This window comes from Culex pipiens, chromosome 2, assembly GCF_016801865.2.
Source record: "Culex pipiens pallens isolate TS chromosome 2, TS_CPP_V2, whole genome shotgun sequence".
Classification (NCBI taxonomy): Eukaryota; Metazoa; Arthropoda; class Insecta; order Diptera; family Culicidae; genus Culex; species Culex pipiens.
The window spans coordinates 158347559-158373211 of record NC_068938.1 but is presented as its reverse complement, the minus strand read 5'-3'; the positions used below and the strand labels follow the sequence as shown (position 1 = coordinate 158373211).

General features: G+C 34.4%; 2 protein-coding genes across 6 annotated transcripts in view; both read left to right on the top strand.

Moving 5' to 3' along the window:
* The first annotated feature begins 987 nt into the window (after positions 1-987).
* On the top strand, positions 988-6308 carry LOC120424755 (glutamic acid-rich protein-like). Its single transcript, XM_039588949.2, has 3 exons — positions 988-1367; positions 1439-1773; positions 5999-6308. Exons 1-3 carry the CDS (start codon positions 1015-1017, stop codon positions 6301-6303), a joined length of 993 nt encoding a protein of 330 aa, XP_039444883.1. The 5' UTR covers positions 988-1014; the 3' UTR covers positions 6304-6308.
* A 4304-nt stretch (positions 6309-10612) lies between these two features.
* Positions 10613-25653, top strand: part of LOC120424751 (uncharacterized) — a 422527-nt gene continuing 407486 nt past the window's right edge. The window contains exons 1-3 of one of the 5 annotated variants that reach the window (XM_052708252.1): positions 10783-11346; positions 11750-11964; positions 13415-14028. The gene's annotated coding sequence lies outside the window, so the exon portion shown is untranslated. Of the gene's footprint in view, positions 11965-13414; positions 14029-25653 lie in introns of all 5 variants that reach the window. The other 4 variants (XM_039588943.2, XM_039588944.2, XM_052708254.1 and 1 more) reach the window with 4 other exon arrangements.

The following is a 25653-nucleotide window of genomic DNA, read 5'->3' as shown; positions in this document are numbered from 1 at the left end:
GCTGGACACCAACCACCATTTACGCCCAGCAAAACTGGCAGTGTTGCAAGCGCAAAACATACGTTGCCAGTGCCTGTTTATTTTGCATTGGCTAGTCTGTTTCCCTAGACAGTCTGTAGTCTAGACTAGATTATGATAAGTGTTCGGAAAAAATCACTTCGAATAATTGAATCACGAATCAAAGATGGCAGCCAAAATGGCGGCGACGAAATATTGAGAAAATGCAATTGAAAATTTAACGGCAATCAACCACATTAATTTGATTAAAATTGAGTCGCAGAGTTCAAATTTGATGCTAAACATAAATCATGATTTGATTATCCGAAGTTCTCAAGAAATTTAAATCATAGAATAAACATCCGCAATCCACTTCCTGTTCCACCAACGCTGCTGTCCCATGATAGTTTTTTGTACTAATCCAACGACCTTCCACGTAAATCATTTCAATTAATTATTCACCCCCCGGTTAGTAACGCTTGCCTGCCAAGCCCAATCGACCACGATGGCGGCAACAAAGTTAACTAAATTTTATTTCTGCAAAAAGAAAAAAAGGTCTGTAGAAAAACAGAAAACCACAAAAACATTGCCAATCGCGCACCAACCAAATCTTTCACACCACCAAAATTAAACACATTTCTCACTGTTGCTGCGGTTGGCTCGAGGAAAATTTCTTTCGCGCCATTTTCCGCACCGCCACGCTTTCTTCGGGGGTGGAACACCGAGTTCCACCTGAGTGGGTCCCAAACGTTGTCAATCTAGGGGTGGTGAAAGAACTGATTTGCCTGCGCGTGATGCAATTTTCTGGTGCTTTTATTATAAAATAAATTTCGAAGCTGGTTGTAATCGAGTGACATTCGCAGTTTGAACGGGGAGTTGGCAAGATCTGTGTGCGTTGAAGGGAAGTGAAAAATGTGGCATTTAAGGGTTGTGCTAGTGTTGGGGGTGGCGATTGGGTGGAGTTCTGGATACTACCTGTTTCCTGGGATTTTCGATCCTAACCCGTTCATTCCGAAGATGAGTCCGGACGTGTTGAAAGTGACTTTGAGTCAGTATCGTGGACCGTTGATTACGAGCTATTCCGGGGACGGTGGAGACGTTAAGGGTGGTGAAGCTGGTTACGTGAAGTCGAACAGTGAGAGTGGTTCCGGAGGGTATCGCCATAAGGAGAGTTTCCACACCAAAGATGGAAACGACTACGAGCATGAGAGGCAGGAGGGTTACGGGGAGTCGAAAGGGGAAGAGGTTGATCATGGAAGTGAAGTGAGTGACGGACATGCGGAAAGTGAACGGAAGAATGATGATACGGATAAGCATAGTCGGGAGGAGGTCGAGGAGGATCGGAACTACGAAGTGACGGAAGAGGATAAGTTAGTGAAGCCTCGATCAACAGCGTTGATCGTTTAGTAAAAAAGTGTATTTTTCCCTTTTTAACTTCTAGTAATGACCACAAAAATCCACAACAACATACGACCTACGGAGTGGTACCCACGAAACAAACGAAGAAGAAGATTCAGCCAGTTCCGGAGTTTGGAACCAGGTTGACGCTGCCGAAGAAGACGTCCCACAAGAAGAACCACAACGGGTACGAAACAGTGATCTACCACGATAATGAGCAGAAGGGCTTCGAGAAGGGTTACGATCGTCGGCATGGTCACAATCCTCCTCCCAAGTCGGTGGTGGTCACGCAGAAAGATGAAGATTACGAGGAGCCTCGAGAGGAGGATCGTGAGGACGAGGAGGAGGAAGACGCTCGGGAAGATGATGAAAAGACAGGTAAGATCTCTGGAATTAAAACCAAATGAACAAATGAACAAATGAACAATTGATCAATCAATAAATCAATAAATCAGGGTAATTCTCCGCCAACTCACAAAGCAGTTGCCCCGACCCCTCTTCGATTTGCGTGAAACTTTGTCCCAAGAGGTAACTTTTGTCCCTGATCACGAATCCGAGGTCCGTTTTTTGATATCTCATGACGGAGTGGCGGTACGACCCCTTCCATTTTTGAACATGCGAAAAAATATGTGTTTTTCAATAATTTGCAGCCTGAAACGGTGATGAGAAAGTAATTTGGTGTCAAAGGGACTTTTATGTAAAATTAGACGCCCGATTTGATGGCGTACTCAGAATTCAGAAAAAACGTATTTTTCATCGAAAAAAACACTAAAAAAGTTTTAAAAATTCTCCCATTTTCCGTTACTCGACTGTAAAATTTTTTGGAACATGTCATTTTATGGGAAATTTAATGTACTTTTCGAATCTACATTGACCCAGAAGGGTCATTTTTTCATTTAGAACAAAATTTTTCATTTTAAAATTTCGTGTTTTTTCTAACTTTGCAGGGTTATTTTTTAGAGTGTAACAATGTTCTACAAAGTTGTAGAGCAGACAATTACAAAAAATTTGATATGTAAACATAAGGGGTTTGCTTATAAACATCACGAGTTATCGCGATTTTACGAAAAAAAAGTTCTGAAAAAGTTACTTTTTGCGTTTCTCTTTGTTTCGTCGTCCGTGTCTGTCGCGGGTGACCATGAACGGCCATGATCGATGACGACCAACTTTTTCAAAACTTTTTCCCTGCAAAGTTAGAAAAAACACGAAATTTTAAAATGAAAATTTTTGTTCTTAATGAAAAAATGACCCTTCTGGGTCAATGTAGATTCGTAAAGTACATTAAATTTCCCATAAAATGACATGTTCCAAAAATTTTTACAGTCGAGTAACGGAAAATGGGAGAATTTTTAAAACTTTTTTAGTTGTTTTTTCGATGAAAAATACGTTTTTTCTGAATTCTGAGTACGCCATCAAATCGGGCGTCTAATTTTACATAAAAGTCCCTTTGACACCAAATTTCTATCTCATCACCGTTTCAGGCTGCAAATTATTGAAAAACACCTCTTTTTTCGCATGTTCAGAAATGGAAGGGGTCGTACCGCCCCTCCGTCACGAGATATCAAAAAACGGACCTCGGATTCGTGATCAGGGACAAAAGTTATCCCTTAGGACAAAGTTTCACGCAAATCGAAGAGGGGTCGGGGCAACTTTTCCCGATTTCGTGTGAGTTTTTAGAGAATTACCCATCAATTAATCATTTTAATCAATTAATCAATAAATCATTAAATCAATAAATCAATAAATCAATAAATCAATAAATCATTTTAATCAATAAATCAACAAATCAATAAATCAATCAATCAATAAATCAATAAATCAATAAATCAATAAATCAATAAATCAATAAATCAATAAATCAATAAATCAATAAATCAATAAATCAATAAATCAATAAATCAATAAATCAATAAATCAATAAATCAATAAATCAAATAAATCAATAAATCAATAAATCAATAAATCAATAAATCAATAAATCAATAAATCAATAAATCAATAAATCAATAAATCAATAAATCAATAAATCAATAAATCAATAAATCAATAAATCAATAAATCAATAAATCAATAAATCAATAAATCAATAAATCAATAAATCAATAAATCAATAAATCAATAAATCAATAAATCAATAAATCAATAAATCAATAAATCAATAAATCAATAAATCAATAAATCAATAAATCAATAAATCAATAAATCAATAAATCAATAAATCAATAAATCAATAAATCAATAAATCAATAAATCAATAAATCAATAAATCAATAAATCAATAAATCAATAAATCAATAAATCAATAAATCAATAAATCAATAAATCAATAAATCAATAAATCAATAAATCAATAAATCAATAAATCAATAAATCAATAAATCAATAAATCAATAAATCAATAAATCAATAAATCAATAAATCAATAAATCAATAAATCAATAAATCAATAAATCAATAAATCAATAAATCAATAAATCAATAAATCAATAAATCAATAAATCAATAAATCAATAAATCAATAAATCAATAAATCAATAAATCAATAAATCAATAAATCAATAAATCAATAAATCAATAAATCAATAAATCAATAAATCAATAAATCAATAAATCAATAAATCAATAAATCAATAACTCAATAAATCAATAAATAAATAAATCAATAAATCAATAAATCAATAAATCAATAAATCAATAAATCAATAAATCAATAAATCAATAAATCAATAAATCAATAAATCAATAAATCAATAAATCAATAAATCAATAAATCAATAAATCAATAAATCAATAAATCAATAAATCAATAAATCAATAAATCAATAAATCAATAAATCACTAAATCAATAAATCAATAAATCAATAAATCAATAAATCAATAAATCAATAAATCAATAAATCACTAAATCAATAAATCAATAAATCAATAAATCAATAAATCAATAAATCAATAAATCAATAAATCAATAAATCAATAAATCAATAAATCAATAAATCAATAAATCAATAAATCAATAAATCAATAAATCAATAAATCAATAAATCATTATTTCAATAAATCAATAAATCAATAAATCAATAAATCAATAAATCAATAAATCAATAAATCAATAAATCAATAAATCAATAAATCAATAAATCAATAAATCAATAAATCAATAAATCAATAAATCAATAAATCAATAAATCAATAAATCAATAAATCAATAAATCAATAAATCAATAAATCAATAAATCAATAAATCAATAAATCAATAAATCAATAAATCAATAAATCAATAAATCAATAAATCAATAAATCAATAAATCAATAAATCAATAAATCAATAAATCAATAAATCAATAAATCAATAAATCAATAAATCAATAAATCAATAAATCAATAAATCAATAAATCAATAAATCAATAAATCAATAAATCAATAAATCAATAAATCAATAAATCAATAAATCAATAAATCAATAAATCAATAAATCAATAAATCAATAAATCAATAAATCAATAAATCAATAAATCAATAAATCAATAAATCAATAAATCAATAAATCAATAAATCAATAAATCAATAAATCAATAAATCAATAAATCAATAAATCAATAAATCAATAAATCAATAAATCAATAAATCAATAAATCAATAAATCAATAAATCAATAAATCAATAAATCAATAAATCAATAAATCAATAAATCAATAAATCAATAAATCAATAAATCAATAAATCAATAAATCAATAAATCAATAAATCAATAAATCAAAAATCAATAAATCTATAAATCAATAAATCAATAAATCAAAAATCAATAAATCAAAAAATCAATAAATCAATAAATCAATAAATCAATAAATCAATAAATCTATAAATCAATAAATCAATAAATCAATAAATCAATACTTGCTTTTAAATCCTTACAAAATTAATGTATTGATTGAAAAACATTGTTTTGACAGAAAGACAGAAAGACAGAAAGACAGAAAGACAGAAAGACAGAAAGACAGAAAGACAGAAAGACAGAAAGACAGAAAGACAGAAAGACAGAAAGACAGAGAGACAGAAAGACAGAAAGACAGAAAGACAGAAAGACAGAAAGACAGAAAGACAGAAAGACAGAAAGACAGAAAGACAGAAAGACAGAAAGACAGAAAGACAGAAAGACAGAAAGACAGAAAGACAGAAAGACAGAAAGACAGAAAGACAGAAAGACAGAAAGACAGAAAGACAGAAAGACAGAAAGACAGAAAGACAGAATGACAGAAATACAGAAAGACAGAAAGACAGAAAGACAGAAAGACAGAATGACAGAAATACAGAAAGACAGAAAGACAGAAAGACAGAAAGACAGAAAGACAGAAAAACAGAAAAACAGAAAGACAGAAAGACAGAAAAACAGAAAAACAGAAAGACAGAAAGACAGAATGACAGAATAACAGAAAAACATAGAGACAGAAAGACAGAAAGACAATAAGATAAAAAGACAAAAAAGACAGAAAGACAGGAGGACTGAAGGACAGTAAAACAGACAAACAGAAAAAAAAAACAGAAATACAGAATGACAAATATGAAGAGTAAGAAATTATTCAAAAGTAAATTGTCTTTTCCAGATCGCGATCACCAAGAAGATCAGGACCGGGAAGAGTACGACGAGAATTACAACAGCTACAAGTATGGTAATGACTTTGCCAAGAATTACTACGATGATGAGGAACGGGCGAGTGAAGATCGAAGAAATGAGCGCCGGGGTTCGGCCCGGGACGACGGTCCCGACTACGACGCCGAGGTCGATAAGGAGCAGATTGATGAGACTGCAAATGAGGATAAGTACTACGGCGATGAGTACGATGACGATGATTACAGGCGGCGGCAGTACGAGTACGCCAGTGAGGCCGATTATGATGCTCAGCGATAGCGAAGTGTTGCGAATAGAATTTTTAATTTATCTCGTTTGATTGCAATCTGGATGAGAAATCCCTGAAGCCGTCCCGAGCCGACGGAGGAATGTAAACAAAACTAATAAACAAGCAAAGAGCTTTAATCAAAACATAGAAGCAGAAAAGCTTTAAAATCCCCTAAAAAGCTTAACTCTAATGCAAATAAACATCCCCACTCAGCCCAAGTTTCCACAGTTCTTTTTGTTTGTTTACGGTTTGAAAAGCTCCATTTGATCGTTTTTGCCCTCTTCTCCACAATTATTCGCCATCTAATCGAGTTTTATTTTGTTCCTCACTTCCATCGTCACATTCCATTCGACGTCGTCGTTCGCCTTTGCCTCCCCCCTTCCAAGGTGATCGCGTTTTGAGATCTTCTACGCCTAGTCTGCTCAAATCTCCCAATTCGCCCATTCTCTCTCGCGCGCGTTCGCTTCTCCGAGCAAATCTCTGCAGCCAGCTGGGCTGCGCGCGATTCTCCCAGCGCATTGACTTTTGGAGCTTTTCTGCGTGTCGGACCGCGCGGAGACTTTGAGACTGGTTTTCCTTCTCTCGCGATCATCTTGCACGCGATGGATTGCTCTCTTGCAGCAGCTGGTCAAATGGGAGATGTGATAATTTTATACTTTTTTTTGTCTTTGGTAATGATTAGTTCAAGTCAAACAATTAAATGGGGCCAATCACGAAGTGTAAAGAGTCATTCTGGAGTTTTTTTTTTAAAAGGTCCAATAAACCAAATTTCCAGTTTTTGCTTTTTGCGTGTTTTTGAAACCGCCTTGAGTCAGGGGTATTTAAAAACACCCAAAAAGCAAAAACAGAAAATTTGGTTTATTGATCCTTTTCAAAAAAAACTCCAGAATTCTCTACGAAATCGGTATTTTTTCTTAAATTTAAATTTTTGTATTTTTTAATCCGACTGAAACTTTTTTGGTGCCTTCGGTATGCCCAAAGAAGCCATTATGCATAATTAGTTTGTCCATATAATTTTCCATACAAATTTGGCAGCTGGCCATACAAAAATAATGTATGAAAATTCAAAAATCTGTATCTTTTGAAGGATTTCGGCAAAATTGTAGGTATGGATATGGACTACACTGAAAAAAATGATACACGGTAAAAATAAATTGGTGATTTTTTATTTCACTTTTTGTCACTAAAACTTGATTTGCAAAAAAACACTATTTTTATTTTTTTTTATTTTTTGATATGTTTCAGAGGACATCAAATGCCAACTTTTCAGAATTTTCCAGGTTGTGCAAAAAATCTTTGAGCGAGTTATGAATTTTTGAATCAATACTGATTTTTTCAAAAAATCGAAATATTGGTCGCAAAAATTTTTCAACTTCATTTTTCGATGTAAAATCAAATTTGCAATCAAAAAGTACTTCAGAGAAATTTTGATAAAATGCACCGTTTTCAAGTTATATCCATTTTTAGATGACTTTTTTGAAAATAGTCGAAGTTTTCCATTTTTTAAAATTAGTGCACATGTTTGCCCACCTTTGAAAAAAATATTTTTGAAAAGCTGAGAAAATTCTCTATATTTTGCATTTTTGAACTTTGTTGATACGACCCTTAGTTGCTGAGATATTGCATGCAAAGGTTTAAACACAGGAAAATTGATGTTTTCTAAGTCCCACCCAAACAACACACCATTTTCTAATGACGGTATCTCAGCAACTGATGGTTCGATTTTCAATGTTGAAAAATGAAACACTCGTGAAATTTCGATCTTTTCGAAAAAAATATTTTCAAATTTTTTAAACCAAGACTAACATTTTAAAAGGGGCGTAATATTGAATGTTTGGCCCTTTTGAAATGTTAGTCTTGGTTTAAAATAAATTGAAAATATTTTTTTCGAAAAGATCGGAAAATTTAACGAATGTTTTATATTTTAACATTGAAAATCGGACCATTAGTTGCTGAGATATCGACATTAGAAAATGGTGTGTTGTTTGGGTGGGACTTAGAAAACATCAATTTTCCTGTTTTTAAACCTTTGCATGGCAATTTCTCAGCAACTAAGGGTCGTATCAACCAAGTTCAAAAATGCAAAATATAAAGAATTTTCTCAGCTTTTCAAAAATATTTTTTTCAAAGGTGGGCAAACATGTGCACTTATTTAAAAAAAATTAAAACTGCGACTATTTTCAAAAAAGTCATCTTAAAATGGATTAAACTTGAAAACGGTGCACTTTATCGAAATTTCACCGAAGTACTTTTTGATTGCAAATTTTATTTTACATCGATAAATGAAGTTGAAAAAAATTTGCGACCAATTTTTCGATTTTTTGAAAAAAATCAGTATTGATTCAAAAATTCATAACTCGCTCAAAGATTTTTTGCACAACCTGGAAATTCTGAAAAGTTGGCATTTGATGTCCTCTAAAACATATAAAAAAATAAAAAAAAATAAAAATATTCTTTTTTCGCAAATCAAGTTTTAGTGACAAAAAGTTAAATAAAAAATCACCATTTTTTTTACCGTGTGTCATTTTTTTTTCAGTGTAGTCCATATCCATACCCACAACTTTGCCGAAGACACCAAAATCGATCCAAAAAATCCTTCAAAAGATACAGATTTTTGAATTTTCATACATCATTTTTGTATGGCCAGCTGCCAAATTTGTATGGAAAATTATATGGACAAACAAATGATGCAAAATGGCTTCTTTGGGCATACCGAAGGCACCAACAAAGTTTCAGTCCGATTAAAAAATACAAAAAAAAATCGAATTACCGACATCTGAGAGAACTGCTTTAAACGAATAGTCTATTCTATCCATGTCAGCTATAGATTATTTTTTTAAAGGTCCTATCTGCATTAAAAACACATAGCACATAGCTTTGTTTTTAAAATTTATTCCAGTGTTGATGTTTGCATCAGTAGCGCGAAGGATAGACTTTTTGTTTACACTTCGACTTTTGCAAATTAACATTGTTTTGCTAATTTTGGGTGTTTTATTTCATGGTTACTTATTATGCTCCGAAGATGTACCAGAATCCAGAATCCAAAGCCTCGATTATTCGAAAGCTTGAATAAACTCTGAAGTTATCCGAAGTTCGAGGAGCATCTTCATAGAGCTTTATGACGTTTCGCGTACACACACTAGCGCACCATTTGATTTTGCTGTCCGGACAAAATTTAACCTCAATCTTTTTCGTGTACGTACACGCAATACATGCACACGTAGATTACTCTATTGAATCTTCGAATAAGGTAGCGTTCTTATATTCCGTAACGCAAAATTTGGAATACTTCAATATATATCGATAATATAAATAGACTAAGCTAGGGTACAGTTCCCCTATTTATCACTTTGGAATAGTCAGAAAAACTTTATGATAGCTGTACTTCATGATAAAATTGCTGATTGCTCATAATATAAAAGGGCCTCTTTTGTGGAAATTTACTTTTGGCGGTTGTATTTATAACAATTTCAAAAAGGTTCAAGTTAACTCAAAAATAAAAATGCCTGAAATTTTGAAGTTTGAATTTGGTTGCCGGAGTCCCGAATTATAATTGAAAATGTTTATGGTATTCAGGCATGTACGTGTGTCAAACGCGTTCTGACCTGGAATCCCATTGTCCAGTTTTCTTTAGGTTATTTTTGCGCTAAATTTGAAAAAAGCAGGGCCCCGGCGATGGCTTGATATGAGCTACCGAACAACATTGGCAATATGGCGTCGTTTGTTTACAAACATGAGATTGTTTGTGGACGAACCGAAAAATTTACTTTTTTGTAAATAAATCTATATCCATTGTGCAATAACATTGAATCTTATAAAACAGACAATGTTTCGTTAAATTCTAGACCAAAATTTATTTTCTTATTATTTTTCAATTTAAACCTATTTTTCGCGATTCTGATCAAGATTGCACATCAAATCATCGTGGCTTTAGTGTATCTTGAGTTCTCACATCGATTCACTGTAGATTCGTGTTTAAATTTTGAAATTTAGCATAAATTAAAATAAGTTGCAAAATTCCCAACTTCAGCCATGTGCAACAATTTCCACATCACCCATGCGGGAAACCGATAATGGGGTAATTCATGCGTTCCAAACTGTCAAAATTCCAAAACGTCATTGCCAATCTCCGGTTCGCTGCTTTTGTTCGTGTTTGAAGTTTCGGGCCGAGACTCTGGAAAAAAGCATTAAGGAGTAGCTGACCTAGCTTTCAAAGCTAGGTGTCAAAATGCTTATGCGCCCTTTTTCAAATGTTACCCCTGAACTCAACCTCCGATCATCATCATCATCATCATCAAACCGCGTCGTGTGTTGCCGTTTAGCGAAATTGTCCAGCAGCACCACTGCCGGGGCTGCTGAAGCCGCGTGTGTTGTTGTTATTTTCCTTTTTTTTCTCCACACACACAACATACCAACCTACCTTTTCCCAGTCAACAACACTTCTTCTCTCGAACCACACTTCTCCGGCCGCCGGCTTCGACTGCTCTGACTCTATCGCTCTTTAACCGCACCGTCGTCGTCCGTTTCTTGCAAAGTCGCTCAGTCTCTCGACGTACGCTCAAGGGTGAACACCTGTTGCTGCTTGTAGGCCGGGTCTTGATCTGTTTCGGCTTAACTCGGCTTGTTTGTGCAGGACCTGATCGCGACCTTCCTTTTTTTTCGGGACCTTTTTTTGTTTTGCTTCAGATGTTCGGCGCTTTAATCGTTCAATTACGGTTGCTAATTTGCTTTCGCGTTTAAGCTTGCCGCAGTGTTGTTGCTCTGAAGTTGCGAGGTGTTGCTGCGGAGAAGTGCGGCGAAGAGAAAGAAGACGGCAGCAAAACAAAAACAGTAATCAACTCTAGCCGCATCGGTACGCTGATTCGGCTTGGAGCAGCTTTCGGAGAAGAAGTTGTGCGGCGAAGAGTGTACGAGAGGTGTTCAGGGAAGCCCTGAAGTTGATTGGCTCGAGGAGGAAGAAGCAGCTGTGAAGAAGTGTGCGCTGAACGATTTAATGTGGATTATCAGTCAATCGAGTGCTAAGCGAGTCGAGCCTTCTCTTCCGTTTGATTGGTGTGAGTGTTGAACACAGTTGTTCAAGCATTCAGGAAGTCACGTTCAGCTTCTTCAGCTGATTGACTAATAGGATGAGCCGTAATCAGCTAACTTAGCTGCGGAAAGTGACCGCGTATCAACGAGAGTTAACGATCAACTCCCTGTTGTTGTCATTCTGTCAGAAGTGGATTATCCGCGAAGCCCGTGACGCGTTCTGCGGACTTCAGCACGTTCTCTGACTCTCTGGGATGTCGTCGTCGTAGGTCGCCGGTCAACGACGCGCGAGTCACGTTTCGACGAAGGAATTTTTGTGCAGCTTGTTTCTTCTTGCTGCTGTTCAAAGCTGAAGGTCTTCGGCGCTGAGCTAGGCAAGAATCGACGGTGAAGTGTGTGAACTCACGTTGACAACAAGTTCTGCTGCAGGTATTGCCTTGACGCGGCGATTTGTGATAAGAATGTGTTACAGTTTGCACTTTGGCTGCAGGCTATAATTTTGCTGAAGAAGGTGACGAAAGTGTAGAACCCAGTCGATGGTCTGACCGTGTGAAGAAAGCTCAAAAAGGTTGAAAACTTGGCGAGGAAAAGACGGTGTGTGTTGTGATATCGAGTGAGCTGTCTCGTACTAGTTTTCAAGCAAGGTAAGTCAACCTGTTACCTCAATTTTCGACGAACTCAATTTGTTTTCATTTGTGTTAAATTTAAAATAACACGACGTTCAACGATTTGGAATTCCAAGCAAGGTGTCAAATGAAGTTGTTGGCCCTTTGTGGTGGCTTGAAATTTAAATTTTCATCACGTTTCGTGGCGGGGTTTTTGCCGGTGGAATGAGAATCTTTGTGCAGTAAAGCACAGCTGTTTTGGTAAATAATTACTTGCAAATCCGTTACTTATACGGATAAGTGACGGCATTATGACACGTAAAATGTCAACACCCGAAGTTAAAGATCGAGGGGATAGTCCTCCAAAAAAGGAACGTGAGGAAAGTACTATTTTGCGAGAGTATAGACCTCTCGCGTGTTTATTTGTTCATTGAAACAGTTCTTCATATTGGGTGGCTTATATGGACAGCAGAGGGTTAATTGAGAATAACATGATACTTGGAGAATATTTGAATAGTCCTTTTTATCATTGTTTTCATTATTCTAGGTAAGTAACTTTCGAAACTTTTCAAAACTTCTTGAAAACTACACTTCTCTGCAAAGCTTTTTTTGAATTCATACCATTCTGTTTGTAAAAAAATCGTATATATCATTTTGCAAAACAAAAATCCAACTTTTCAATGTCACAACGGTTTACGGTATTCACGTATGTATAATCAAATCAAAATTACTTGCCATGGTTTCAACAGTGTTTGTTTTGAAATCATTAGATTTGAAAAAAAAATCTAGGATTTAATCAAAAAAAAAGATTGCTTGTGCCTCGCAATTTCAAAAAACTTCAAATAGTTTTTTTACTGTTTCAATTATTCTCAAAATGATTATCAACGCAGAGAAATGCATTTTAAATTGTTTTCAATCGATTTCACGTCAAATTTCATTGACATTTTGAAGGTTTTTTGTAAAAATCTTCATTTATACATTCAAACTGAAAGCATTGCAGAATAATGTAAATGTTTTACAGTCAATCATTTTCATATAGTTGATTTTTCAACACAGATTTTTTTTTGTCTGTGTTTCTTTACTACAGAAAATCATAGATTAAAAAAAAACTTGGTGATTTTTTTCTCTATTTCTAAAAATGCCAAACGAATTATTAAGTGCCAACGAAAAACGAAAAAAAAAATCAACACGACAAATAACCTATTGACAATACTATGCAGTTCTGTGGTCAATTTAATTCAAGCTCATCATCCCTGCTAATTTTGCTGAATCGTCAATGTGCAAATCAAACTCGTAAAAGTGCCCGGTACTCCAAATGTCTACGCAAAAGGTCTTTTATCACTAATTAGAACCACATCCCTCTCGCTAGCCCCAGCAGAGTGTCGTCTTCTTTCTAAGGCCGAGATTGACCCACCATAATTAGACGATTCCGCTCGGAAAACCAACTCCCGTTTCATGCTGTTCCTTTTTTCTCCCTCTATCTTTTCAGGAAACTTCTTCCAGTCATGTGTGAACATCAATGATCATAAAGCTTAGAAACCCATTTTGAGTGCTTCCATCCCAATGGGCCCCCACCACCGAAGACAAGGAAGAACAAAACGACCATAATTAAAACGGCTTGGTCCATAAAATCCGCCACAGAAAAAAAAAACTGTGATTTTTGATGGCCTTCGATGCCTGCAGATTGGGTGCGTTGGGTGGAGGGATGTGCCTTATGAAGTTGTGCAACCATTAGGAAGAGAGAGGGGTGGGGGAAAAAGATGAGTAATGAAAATTTAATTAGTGATTTCAAGAATTGATCCCCCGACGGAGGGTCGTAAAAATTACTGCAGAACAAACACAACCATCGGTGGCTAGGTTTTTTACGCGGAGTTTTATCTCCAAGTTGGGTGGATCATCTGCTTCGTTAAACTGATTTTTTTAGTGGTATAAACGGTGAAAAAGGAAGCGAGAAAAAGGAAGAAAAATCTTGGATTTATTAACAACCTCACTCAGTGCAAATTTGTTCGCCAAACGGGAATTCCTTGGAAAACGGTACGACCCAACCTCGGCGAGACCTCGAGAGACCCCGGAATCAGTTAATTGGATTAAATCTTGTTAATGGTAAGTTTTTTTAAAGTGCCTTTTTTGAACGGAATTCATTTCGCGTTCGCTACTCCAACTGTTTGGTGCTTGGTTGGTCGGGAATGGAGTACCCGACGCGATTGGTAGTGAGCAATGTATTTCTTATGGAGCGAACTGTCAAACTACCACTCGAATCGGGTATTCCATTGAGAGTTGCTTTCAGGTACCTACTGGACCAAGTGCAGTTCCATTTGGTCACCAAGCGACTGATCAACGAACCGAGTCAAGTAGCGAAAAAAAAAATAAACAGACAAAAAAGTGTAACACTGACAGGAATCGACCCCAAAAAGCACCGTTTTTGGTGCGGTGTGTGGTTTTTCAGTTTGATTTTTGTTATGTGGAATTTCAATTTAAACTTTGAATTTTGCGGATGCAATCGTCGCGACGTGGGTGGGCGAAGTTCATTGAACGACCTTTGAATAGTGCCTGGTTTGGTCAAACTGTTTTTAACGAAATAACGTTGTATATTTTAATGTTTAATTTCTGTAAAAGTAGTTCAAATTGAAACAAATTGAAATGCGCAAAAAAACTAATGACAAGATATACATAAAACAAAACAAATGATAAATTTCTGTTTTCGTTATTTATTCAAACTATTTTTCCATATTACTATAGTAGAACAAACCCTTTCCATGTCTTGTTTCGAGAAATTTATCACCGCGGTACACCTGGGCAGCCCTCGCCTTTCCCCCCACACACACACCTTAGACCATTTGTTTCCAAAAAGACATCAATTTTGTCAAACTGGTTCAAGAAAAAGTGTTTCAAACTCACGGAGGCTCGTACATTATCACACGAAATACCCTCGGCCTCCCGGAATGTGGTCCAGCTGTTGTGGACAATTGCCCCAAGATTTCCCCCCTTTTTCTGCTCTATACCCCTTTCCCTTTTGGGACCGGCAACCCGGGACGTCCACCGTTTGTTTCGCGGCTCTCCAGAGGTCGCGTGCCATTTATCTACTTTTATTGTGTGTGCCGTATGGACCTCTCAGCAAGAGGCCCGGCCACGGTACGGGGTCCGCGGGTTAACCCTTAACCGTCCAAAGTTTCTTTCTGAACTGTAATCAAAGTACAAAAAAGTTGATGACCAGTTGAGGGTTAACTTGTTGCCAGTACGATTTTTTTCCCAATCCTCTAAAATGTGCTAGTTTCAAACGGACGGGGGCTCTAATCGAAGTCGCGTCGCGTTTCGGTCTAACGGATCACCACTCTCTCTCTCTCTCTGGCGGGACAGCAGCAGCAGGGTTCGAAGCTACGAAACAATCGATTTACGGCCACTTGCGGGCTCTGAACGCTGCCGTCTTTTTTTTAACTATTACTTTGCTGTTACATTGAGAGGATAGTGTTGCTTCTGTCGGTGGTGATGTTGTTGATGGTGATGATAGCAATTGGACGAAATTGCGAATGCTTAATAGTTAGTTGAACTAGATTGGAATGTGGTGTAAGCTGGAATTGAAATTGGGGGAAAATGTTCAAAATGTTTGATGATTAAAAATAATTAACTTAACCATATCTTAAAAAAGTCTAAAAGAAGATAATTTGAAACGGTGATCTTTATCCAATTCTTAAGTTTCAGAAATTTAGTACAGCTCCAATTCTATTTTCGACGATTTCAAAAAGCCCTTGATAATCTTTTGTTGATATTACAGAAAATTTTTTTTTATAATTCAATTCATATTATTTTCAGTCAAGTATACATTTACTTTGCCAATTTTTAGCGTGATTTATTAATATATTCTAAATTTCTTTGTTCTTTTCAGTAACATAAAATTTTTCTCAGCATGATCGAGTTAAGCTTTAAAGGTTTTATTTGTCTGATTCTTTTTTTCGTTTTAATCCCTTTAAAAATTATTGAATTAAAATTTAAAAAAATCAATCTTGTCCAGCCAAAATTAATCTTATGAATTATTTCCTACACTTTGGTTTACTTTTAAAGCCATATAATTATACAAAAAATTTAATCTCTAACAAATATTTAAGATGTAATTCACAAAGCTCAAACACAGTTCAGAAAACAAAAATTAACTTGATGATGTTTTTTTTAAATTATGGATATTTGCAGAACCATAAAATAAATTACAATGTTCAGTAATTTTTCACGCTGTAAATTCCGATTTCAGCAAGGATTCTCAAACTTTGGACCCAGACAAAAAAACAAAAATATTCTGAAAAGGCCTGACTTTCTTAACCACACGTTATATCATAAAAAAACAATTCATTCAATCTTGAATACATTAAGTTTTAGTTTTATATATCCTAGATTTCTCCTTAAAACTAAAATGAAGAAATTTTAAAATAAACATGAAATGTAGACAATTAACATGTGCTTAAAATTAAATGAACAAAAAGCTAAATTCTTAGAAATTGAAATTATCTTTGGAAGAAAATTAACTATTAAAACAATTCGATGCTGGTCTGCTCTTTTTTACTAAGCTTGTTGGTTATCCTATCTGGATAGAACAAGAGAGCACAAAGGCATCAATTTTGTGATAATTTGATGATTCCATTTTTTTATTTATTGTTTTTTTTTTACTTTTATTAGGTAATAATTTATTATTTAATGTTGTAAAAGTTGTATTTTATTATTTGTTTTCTTTCAATTCTTCTCATGTATATTTTCAAGTTTTGCATTTCTGTTGATAACTAATTTAACCATTTATAACCCAACCCCGTCTCTAAACGGGCTTCGATATGAAAAATCGACAAAAATCAATTTTTCAACTAATTTTTGATCTCCAAAATGCGTTGGAAAGAAGAACTATTAGAATGTTAGGGTTGGAAGTTTGACTTGTTTTATGTGACTTTGCAAATGTTTAAAAAAAAAAATGATTTTTTTAGGGGTATACTTTGCTTGTGTTTTTTGCTAACATTTCCTATATTTTCAGTCAAAAGAAGTATGGAGCAATTTTTGTAGCATCCCAGACTATGTGTCTACGCATTTTTTTTACAATTTAAATGATAACGGTTTTATACTAGAGCAGAAAACGTGAAAAAAAAACAAGCAAAAAAATGAAACTAGTGACTGTAAAAGTATGAAAAAATAGATAGGCAAAATGTTATGATAGGAGGTGGAAGAGTAGGACAAAAACTACCAAAAATAAAGATAAACTAAACCAGATAATTGCAAATTAAAATACTAAAAGTAAAACAAGAAACACATAAAACAAGAGAAGTTATGTTTTTCGTAGAACAAAAGATGCTCAAAATGACCATCTCAACATGGAAAAAATAAAAAATAAATCGAAAAAAATGGACAGTAGAGGGTTAATAAATAAATTCTTGATACATTATACGAAAAAACACTAAATTCTCGAAATCATGAATAAAATTTACAAATGCGAGAACCACGAAGGAATATATCTAATCTAATCTAATCTAATCAGACCCTAGCGCAGCCAATCTTTCGAAGGGATCCTGGAGAGTGCCTTAGGTTAGATGACGCCTAGCACTCTTCTTGTCATTTATTAACATTTGTAGTGCGCCATTGCATCGGAATGCATTGAAACATCACAAGCGTTAAAGCGGCCAGGCCTACTGCGTAAAGCCGTATCGCATAGATGACTCGTAATTGGGTTGAGTTTGAGCACTGAGTGTTCGAACAACAACACAATTCTGAATCGACAGGGGAGGAAGAAGCGTGGGGACACACCACCATACGCTCCAAGATTTTGGTTGTATTCGTTGGGAGCACCATGCTAAGAAGGTTTGGTACTCCGGGACCCTCTGGGATGGGACATTGTATTTCCACGAATGCCCTGGACACTATTTGCCGTGGTTATAGCGCCACAACTCGCTCCGAGAACCACGAAGGAATATATTCATATAAAAACAAAAAAATTTGTAAATGATGAAAAAAATTAAATTAAAATTAAACAGGTGGACATTTTTCACACTGGACATTTTTAATAAGGTGGATAACTTCACTACAAAAATATAGTTTGGATCATGTTACAAACGATGTGTTTTGCAAGTGACCTGTTGAGAGTTCAATTATGACATATTTTGTTGACCTTTATAACAACTGCATGCGACTTTATTTTTTAGAAATAAAAATTTTATGTATGTTAAAGTAGACATTTTATAAATTGTGTAATTTTTTTAATCTCAAAAATCATAAATCAAAACCACATTAATGAATAATTGATATTGGTATCTGATTTCTCTTAAGTTTTTTTATTCTGCAATTGGTCAAAATTTAGTCAGACTTTAAAATAAATTTAATAATTCACCAATCAATGCATATTGTGCACATCAATATTTTAGTGAGCTGTAATTTCGTTCGCTATAGGACGATATGATAAGAGGTCACTTCACTTACAAAGTGTTAACCTCATTATAGCCAACAGAGTTCAATTCCAGCATACAATGTTTTAATTTAAACATTAAAAGTAACAACATGAAATTGTTTCAAAGTACACAAACAATCATTAAATTTTAAAATTTCATGATTTCTTTGAATTCAGGTACAAACTGTAACCTAAATCGAGTCTCACCTCCATTTTCCACAGCAGCTATGAAGCACTTGCTAGAGGTCAAAAGATTTAGTTTTAGTTTTTTTTTTTGCACTATCCATTAACCGCCCGAGACGTGTTGAAGTGTTGATGGACCAATCAATAACCCAAACGACCGTTAGGCCATTAAAGTGCGCAAACTATTAGTCGAACAACAACAACAGCCTCCACCAGATGCGAGTGTGATAATTAGTGAAAAACGGATTTTACTCCATGTTAGTGCGTCTTTCACTTGTTTTGTTTTGTTTTTTGTTCAACTCCTAGTCTGACTTTCTTCTCAAGAGTGCTGTTAGTCAGAGAAATTTACTTGCACTACGTTTTTTTGTGCTGATGTTTACCCTTTTTTGTTTTCCCTTGTTATCCTACACATGTCGACAACTGCGTACAACTCATTTTCACTCTGCGTATTTGTGTAGCAATTGCTCAGAGGTAAAACATACATCAATTTTCTCGTACTTCGCGATGGTCAGTCACATGGCTTGTTCGAGGGTCGCGCGCGCGCTGTTCCAGCTCAGTGGTCGATGGAAATTGACTAAGACGACGGCGAAGACGGTGGCTGCTACGATGACCTGCAGGGCTCATCGGTTGGCTGAGTCCAGCTGAGCCGAAACGTGCGAGCTTTTCCTCGCGGGGCCAAAACATAGTCTGCATGATGGCCCCCCTTTGAAGGCCACCGAATTTGGGTTTGCCGAAATTGGGATGGGAAGCGGGTCACTTTTTTAGCAGTGAGAAATTTACTGATGGTGGAATTCAGGACAAGTTCCAAATTCACAGAAAAAAAAAAATGATGGTAATATTCATCAGGAAATGGTGACCGATTTTGTGACAAAAATATGATTAATTTTACCCCAGAAAATGATGAATTTTCATCAGTTTTTATGAATATTCATCAGGTTTATATTTTTACACATTTTTTATGTAATATTACTTAAAAAAGAGGTAATATTCAACCTACCAAATTTTCAACATTCCAAAATTCAACTTTTTTTTCTGTGTTCTTCAAGTTTAAAGAACACAATAAAGCTACTTAAAACTAAAGTAAAATTAATAACACATCCAAAATAAAAATAAAAGTTAAATAATTTTTCAATATTTTCTAAAATTGGACCCCACAGGGCAAAGACATTTTCCACTCGAGAGTGAAATTATGAGGGTGAGAGTGAGAGTTGGTGCGGCTTTTCATGGTCAAATGAAAGCATGACGAATGTCCCTGAGGGGTGGCCTGCCCTGGTCTGGCCAATGCGATTCGATGGAGGGTAAGACTAATCCAATTTACTACCTCCGTGGCGCGTGAAGTTTGGTGCGGGGTACTTGCAATGTGTTGGCTGTACTTTAAAAAACGAAATTGAATTAGTTTAAGGGGGTTTTAGGTTGGCTAGAGTTTAAATGGACTTTTTTTTGTGAAAATCGAACTGATAATCTGCAGATAAAACTAATATTTAAACAAATTTTGGTAAATTTTCAGATTTTTTTTAAATTGGAAGCTCTTTTTGTAATACTCATTTTTAATCTGAATCGCACAACAAACAAAGCCTTATCACAATGTACAAATAAATACATTGAAATCAATTTTCCTCCCAAAAAACCAACCACTAACCACAATTGTCCCCTGCGCGGGATGCAACTGCACTGACAAAAAGAAAAAAATTGAAAAAAAAAAACGTGAAAATTGGTAATCACCAATTTTCGCCAGTCCCCAGTGTCGTCAAGCATGCATTTGCGAAACGAAAAGTGGAGGGATGGTGGAATTGTGTGTTTGTGGTCTGATTGGGTGTGGTCCCCTTTTGGGAAATTCCCGGGAACTCGCCCCTCCCCCTTCTCCCCTCAATCAGCCGCATTAATTGCCATTCATTTGGGAGGATGCAACAAAAAAAGAATCTGCCTATAATGAAAAGTGAAAAATGGGTTTGGACTCAGAGGGAAAGTTGAAGGAGGGAGTGAGTAACGAACCATAAATTACACAACCTTGTTGTATTATTTCAATTAGTGACCGTCCCAAAGTGGCTTTTCGGCAAAGCGATGATCGACACATTGGTGGGGTGAGGTTTGGGTTGGCCACGATTTTTTTTCTGTTATTTCTGTCTGCGCTTCATTGATTCGATTTTGATGAACATGCAAGCATGTGGGCCGCATGTGAGTGTTTGTATGTGTGTGAGCTGATGAAAATCGAAATGATTATGATGTTGATGTTGGCTTCGTGATGGTGATGATGATGGTCAGGATCATGATTGCTTGTGTGTGTGTGTGCTTGCAGTAGATCAAGCAGAACCGATTTTTCCTCTAGTATGATGAACAATATCACTTGAAATGTGAGCAATTTCCTCAACATAAATCTGGAGTTTTTTTTTTAAATGGGTCCAATAAACCAAATTTCAAGGCGGTTTCAAAAACACTCAAAAAGCAAAAACTGGAAATTTGTTTTATTGGACCTTTTAAAAAAAACTCCAGAAATTACTGTTATTAACGTATCTTTTTAGAAACGGAGATTTCATTAACAAGAAGTCAAAAAAAACAAATCCATAAAATAAATAATTTTGACAGTTGAAATCAATTTTTAGAAGAAATAAAAAAAATGTTTAAATTTTAAAGGTGTAATTTTGGATGGTTGAATACTTTTTAATATTATATCAATTTTCCTCAATTTAGACTTAAAAAGTGACACTTTTCTGGTAAAATTACACATTTTCATAGGAAAATTACACTTTTTTTTTGACAAAAAAGATGTCCCCCTTCCCAGATGTAAAATTATTGTGATTTTTTTTTACTGTGTATATGAGAGAAATAAAAATATAGTAAAACAAATGTAATGTTTTAAAATCAGCATGGTATCAACTATCTATTGCATTAAAAATTACAAGAAAATTTATTAAACGCAATACTTCTTGAGTTTTAAATCGGTCTTCCAATTGGTTTAAGTTTTTTTTTTTTATTATTACATGGCTGGTATAAATCAATTTCCCTCAGATCTGGTCAGTTTCGATGCGAGAGAGGGGATAAAAAAAACTAAATTTAAAATAACAGTTACAGTTAAACTAGGATCATGATTGCTTGATTTGCAAAATATAAATGGAAAAAAAATTAAAAACTTTTACGCCTGATAATCGTCCAAAATGTTAAAAAGTATTTTTTCATTGAAATGCATGAATAAGCGTTATGCAATCTTTTCTGAATAGTTTTAAAGCGATTTCACAAGTTTTTTTTCAAGAAAAAAAATCCTCATTTTTGCCCCTTGATTATTTGAAGGGAACATTAACTTGAAATCGAATTTTCAATGGTCTTGCCAAAGTTTTAAACATATTTGAAATTATTTTGTTTATTAAAAATACCATTATTTTCAAAAAACATTATTTTATGTTCTTGCAATTAGGCAAACAAATAATTGAAATTTTTTTTCTTGATTTCGAATGACAATCTACTGTTTTAGAAAAAGAAAAACTTCAAATTTGACACATCGAAATTATTGCGCTTTGTTCGGAGATTTTTTATAAATTTCGCAAAACTAAGTTAAAAAAAACATAAATATGATGTTTTTGCTAAATCTTTATCAAATGATCGAGGAAAGCTCATTTAGGCCGTCGCCTCTCCCTTCAAAGTTGGTTAGAAAAATCAGGGGGCAAAAATAAAAAAATAAAATCTTAAAACTGGAAAAATTACAATGAAAATAGAAGTCAAATCAACTCAAAACAATCTAAAACGCCTGTTTCTGCATTGATAATCATTTACAGCTTATTTGGTTCGACTTTGTTTTGACTTGTTTAAAAATAGGGGAACAGCATCTAATTCCAGCGTCCATTCTAATGTTGGCAGGTTAGAACTTTGACATTCAATTAAAGCTAATTAAAAGCGTTTTCAACTGAAATCGAGTGATAAATAGCTCAATAAGAAGTGAGCAAGCAAGTTTCTATAAAAAGTTTTGTATTTTTTTTTTAAATAGGGAAAATCTTCAAATTGGATGGAGTTAGGAACGAGCCAAACATACGAGAATTTACCCTAGGTTGTGGCCTGTTATACAAATTATTCAACTTTTTTTGTGAATTCAATTTTTTTTAACAAAACTTGATAAATAGAAAATATTAAACAAAAGCATCACAATACATCACATTTTCTTTACTATATACTCTAAACCAAAATATGTTTTATTAGTTTACAGTTTTATTTAAGTTTAAAACTTCAAAATTGGAGTATTTTTGAAGACGAGCATTGTGTTTTCTTTTTATTTTTTTAATAACCCAAAAATTAAAATAAATTGGATGCTTTGATAACAACAGTGCAAAAAATTCCAAGTTTGATTGATTTTTACGTATTTAAAAAAAAAACCAAAAGAAAAAGAATCACTAACCATAGGGCCATTAGCAATTTCCTATAATTTTCAGTTTTTAAGGTTCTTACATGGCATAGGATTTCCTATGTTTATAGGACATTAAAAAAAAATCTCTATATTTGATGATGATTTGAAGAAAGTTTGAACTAAGAAAATTCAAGAACTGAGCTAGTTTTGGTTCAGATTACAGCCTTAAAGTCAATTGTAAAATCTTTGGAAAAATTTAGAGATGTTTTTTGTATTTTTGTATTTTTAATTTATTTATTTGTAACACAAAGGGACCATCCATAAACCACATGGACACTTTAGGGGGGGGGGGGGTATGGCGATTGTCCACGATCCATACAAAAAAGATTTTTTTTGTGTGGACAATTGTCCACGAAGGGGGGGGGGGGGGGGGGTAACAGATTCCCAAAAAAGTGTCCACGTGGTTTATGAATGGTCCCAAAGGAAAAATCACTCATTTTTGAAAAAAAAAAAATCAAGGTTATTCTATAACTATTCATTTTTGGTGTGTGGATGGATCAATTTTATAAAAGTTTGCTTTGTTCTGTAATTTGATTGAATATAAACAAAATATGTCATCAATTGGAATCATTTTGCACTTTGATAAAAATAAGATATCCTTCAAAAATGTTTAAAATATGAAGCTAAAATGTATTTAATGGAAATTCTCTGTGTTGATAAAATTTACTTCAACTAATCAAAAGATCGTTGATAGCATTTGGAAAATCACTTAGGAATATAATAATCATTCGAAAAATTTATTTTGTTGTTTCTTGAAATCTCATGTTTTCCGTATTCTTAAGAAGCTATTGAGTTTAAAATGAATTGTGCATGATGCATTGTATAACAATAATAAAAAAGTTTTTTTGGCGAAAAGTGCGTTAAAAAATACAATACTGAATTTTACTGGTATTCACAATATTTATAAATATGCCAAAATATACTAAAAACAACAACGGTAATGTGTTTTGAATTGTTTTCTGTTTTGTGAACCAAGATCTGATAATAATAAAAATAATAAAATTTAATTGACATAACATTTGTTTTACTAAATTATGATTACAAAAATATATTAAATATGGGGAAAACACTTAAATATTACGAAAATTATTTTTTTCTTTTTCTTCAAGCGTTGCTGAAAATTTGTATGAACTGGTTCAATAAAGGAAATTGACTTGTGTTTTGGTCTTCAAATAATCTGTAATCTAAAATCATATTTAATTATCAAAACCCTTTACTAAGGGTTAATCAGTCAGTCCTCCAACTGAAGTCGGTGGCGAGTGCACGTAAGCCCACTTCAATCAAAAAAAGTTAGTAATTTGTTTTTATCGTTAATTTTTTTTTCACTCACACGCCTAATGACGGTTGAAGATTTGTGTGCGAAGTTTTGAAATGGAATTGGCAGCCGATTCGCTCACGGTCATAGCCGGCCCAGACTTTGAGACATTAGAGGCGCGTGAAGTCACGTTTTGCAGCCCCGCTGGCACGGAGGCGCCCAATAACCACCACCGTACCGGTGAGGAACTAAATATTGCGGCACTAATCACATCTCGGGCTTCTGATGGCGGGGTTTACCTTGCTTCGTTAATTAGAGAAAATTTAACGTCGAGGTGGTGTACCTTTGCAGATCTCAGAGATCACCTTTGGAGGTTGGAGTCGCCGGAGCTGGAGGCTGGTGATGTCCTTAATGTTTAGTGCTTCAGCTCAGTTCTGCAAAACCACGAGTATGTAATAAATCTAGAGACGGAAAATTAGCGGTTTAGCAGCAGAGTCGTAAAAAATCGAGCTTCAAACTAGTAGCTTATGCCAGGGGCCTGGATTATGCTCAACCAGGTGCGAGCAACTAGAGACCGGTATGGACACTTTCTAATTACGTGAACAACGCGCGTTGAAGACCATTTCTTCCGTTTCCCATAAAAACTATTGGTCTATGGCGTGTTACGCAACTGATCGAGAGTGAGAAAAAAGCAACAATCTGGAAGGAGAGGAAGGAAGCAAAAGATATCGATATGACTTAACGAGCGTACCAGTTTTGGTCATTGATCAGGGCGGGGTTGAAATGCCTTGGAGTGATTAACTGGTTCGTCTAGGTGAGATCAGTTATCTCGGATGTCGGACTAGTTATAACTATTAATTTTCAATAAAATGACAGTTTTCAAGATCCGGAAACGTTGTTGTTGTTTTACGGTATTACATGTTACAAAATTATTATTTTCATTATTTTTTTTTTGCTGTAACGCGGTGTTATAAACTGAAAAGATAGAAAGTTTTGTTATCTGCCCAAAATGTTTGACCTGGATTTTCTATAGTTGAAATTTAAAGAGTTCAAACAAGATTTAAACCAATGTACCAGTGTCGATTTCGCAGTGAATAAAACATATTCTGCAAAGTTATTTTATACCAAACCTTCTCTCCGTCACACCTAATCGGATTCAATTGAATAATTGATTCAAAGTGCTATCAACCCATATAAAATGATAATTAGTTTTCCACCACTCGGCTACAATCACAAACCGCGTGAGTCATCATCGCCAAGTTACAAACCGTGCCCTCCAAATCACTTACTCATATCGTCAGACCCTAAGCACTAGAAAGAAATTCGGGCCACTTAACCGGTGTACGGCCCGGCCTCCAAGTGCCAGCTTCCTCCGTCACGGTCACCTGGTCCAAACGATACGGCCGGATGGTTATGCTTCAACTGGCAAGATGCGCCACTCACAATGGAAATGCTTTCACTCGTACATCATGTTTATATCGGTCCGAACTA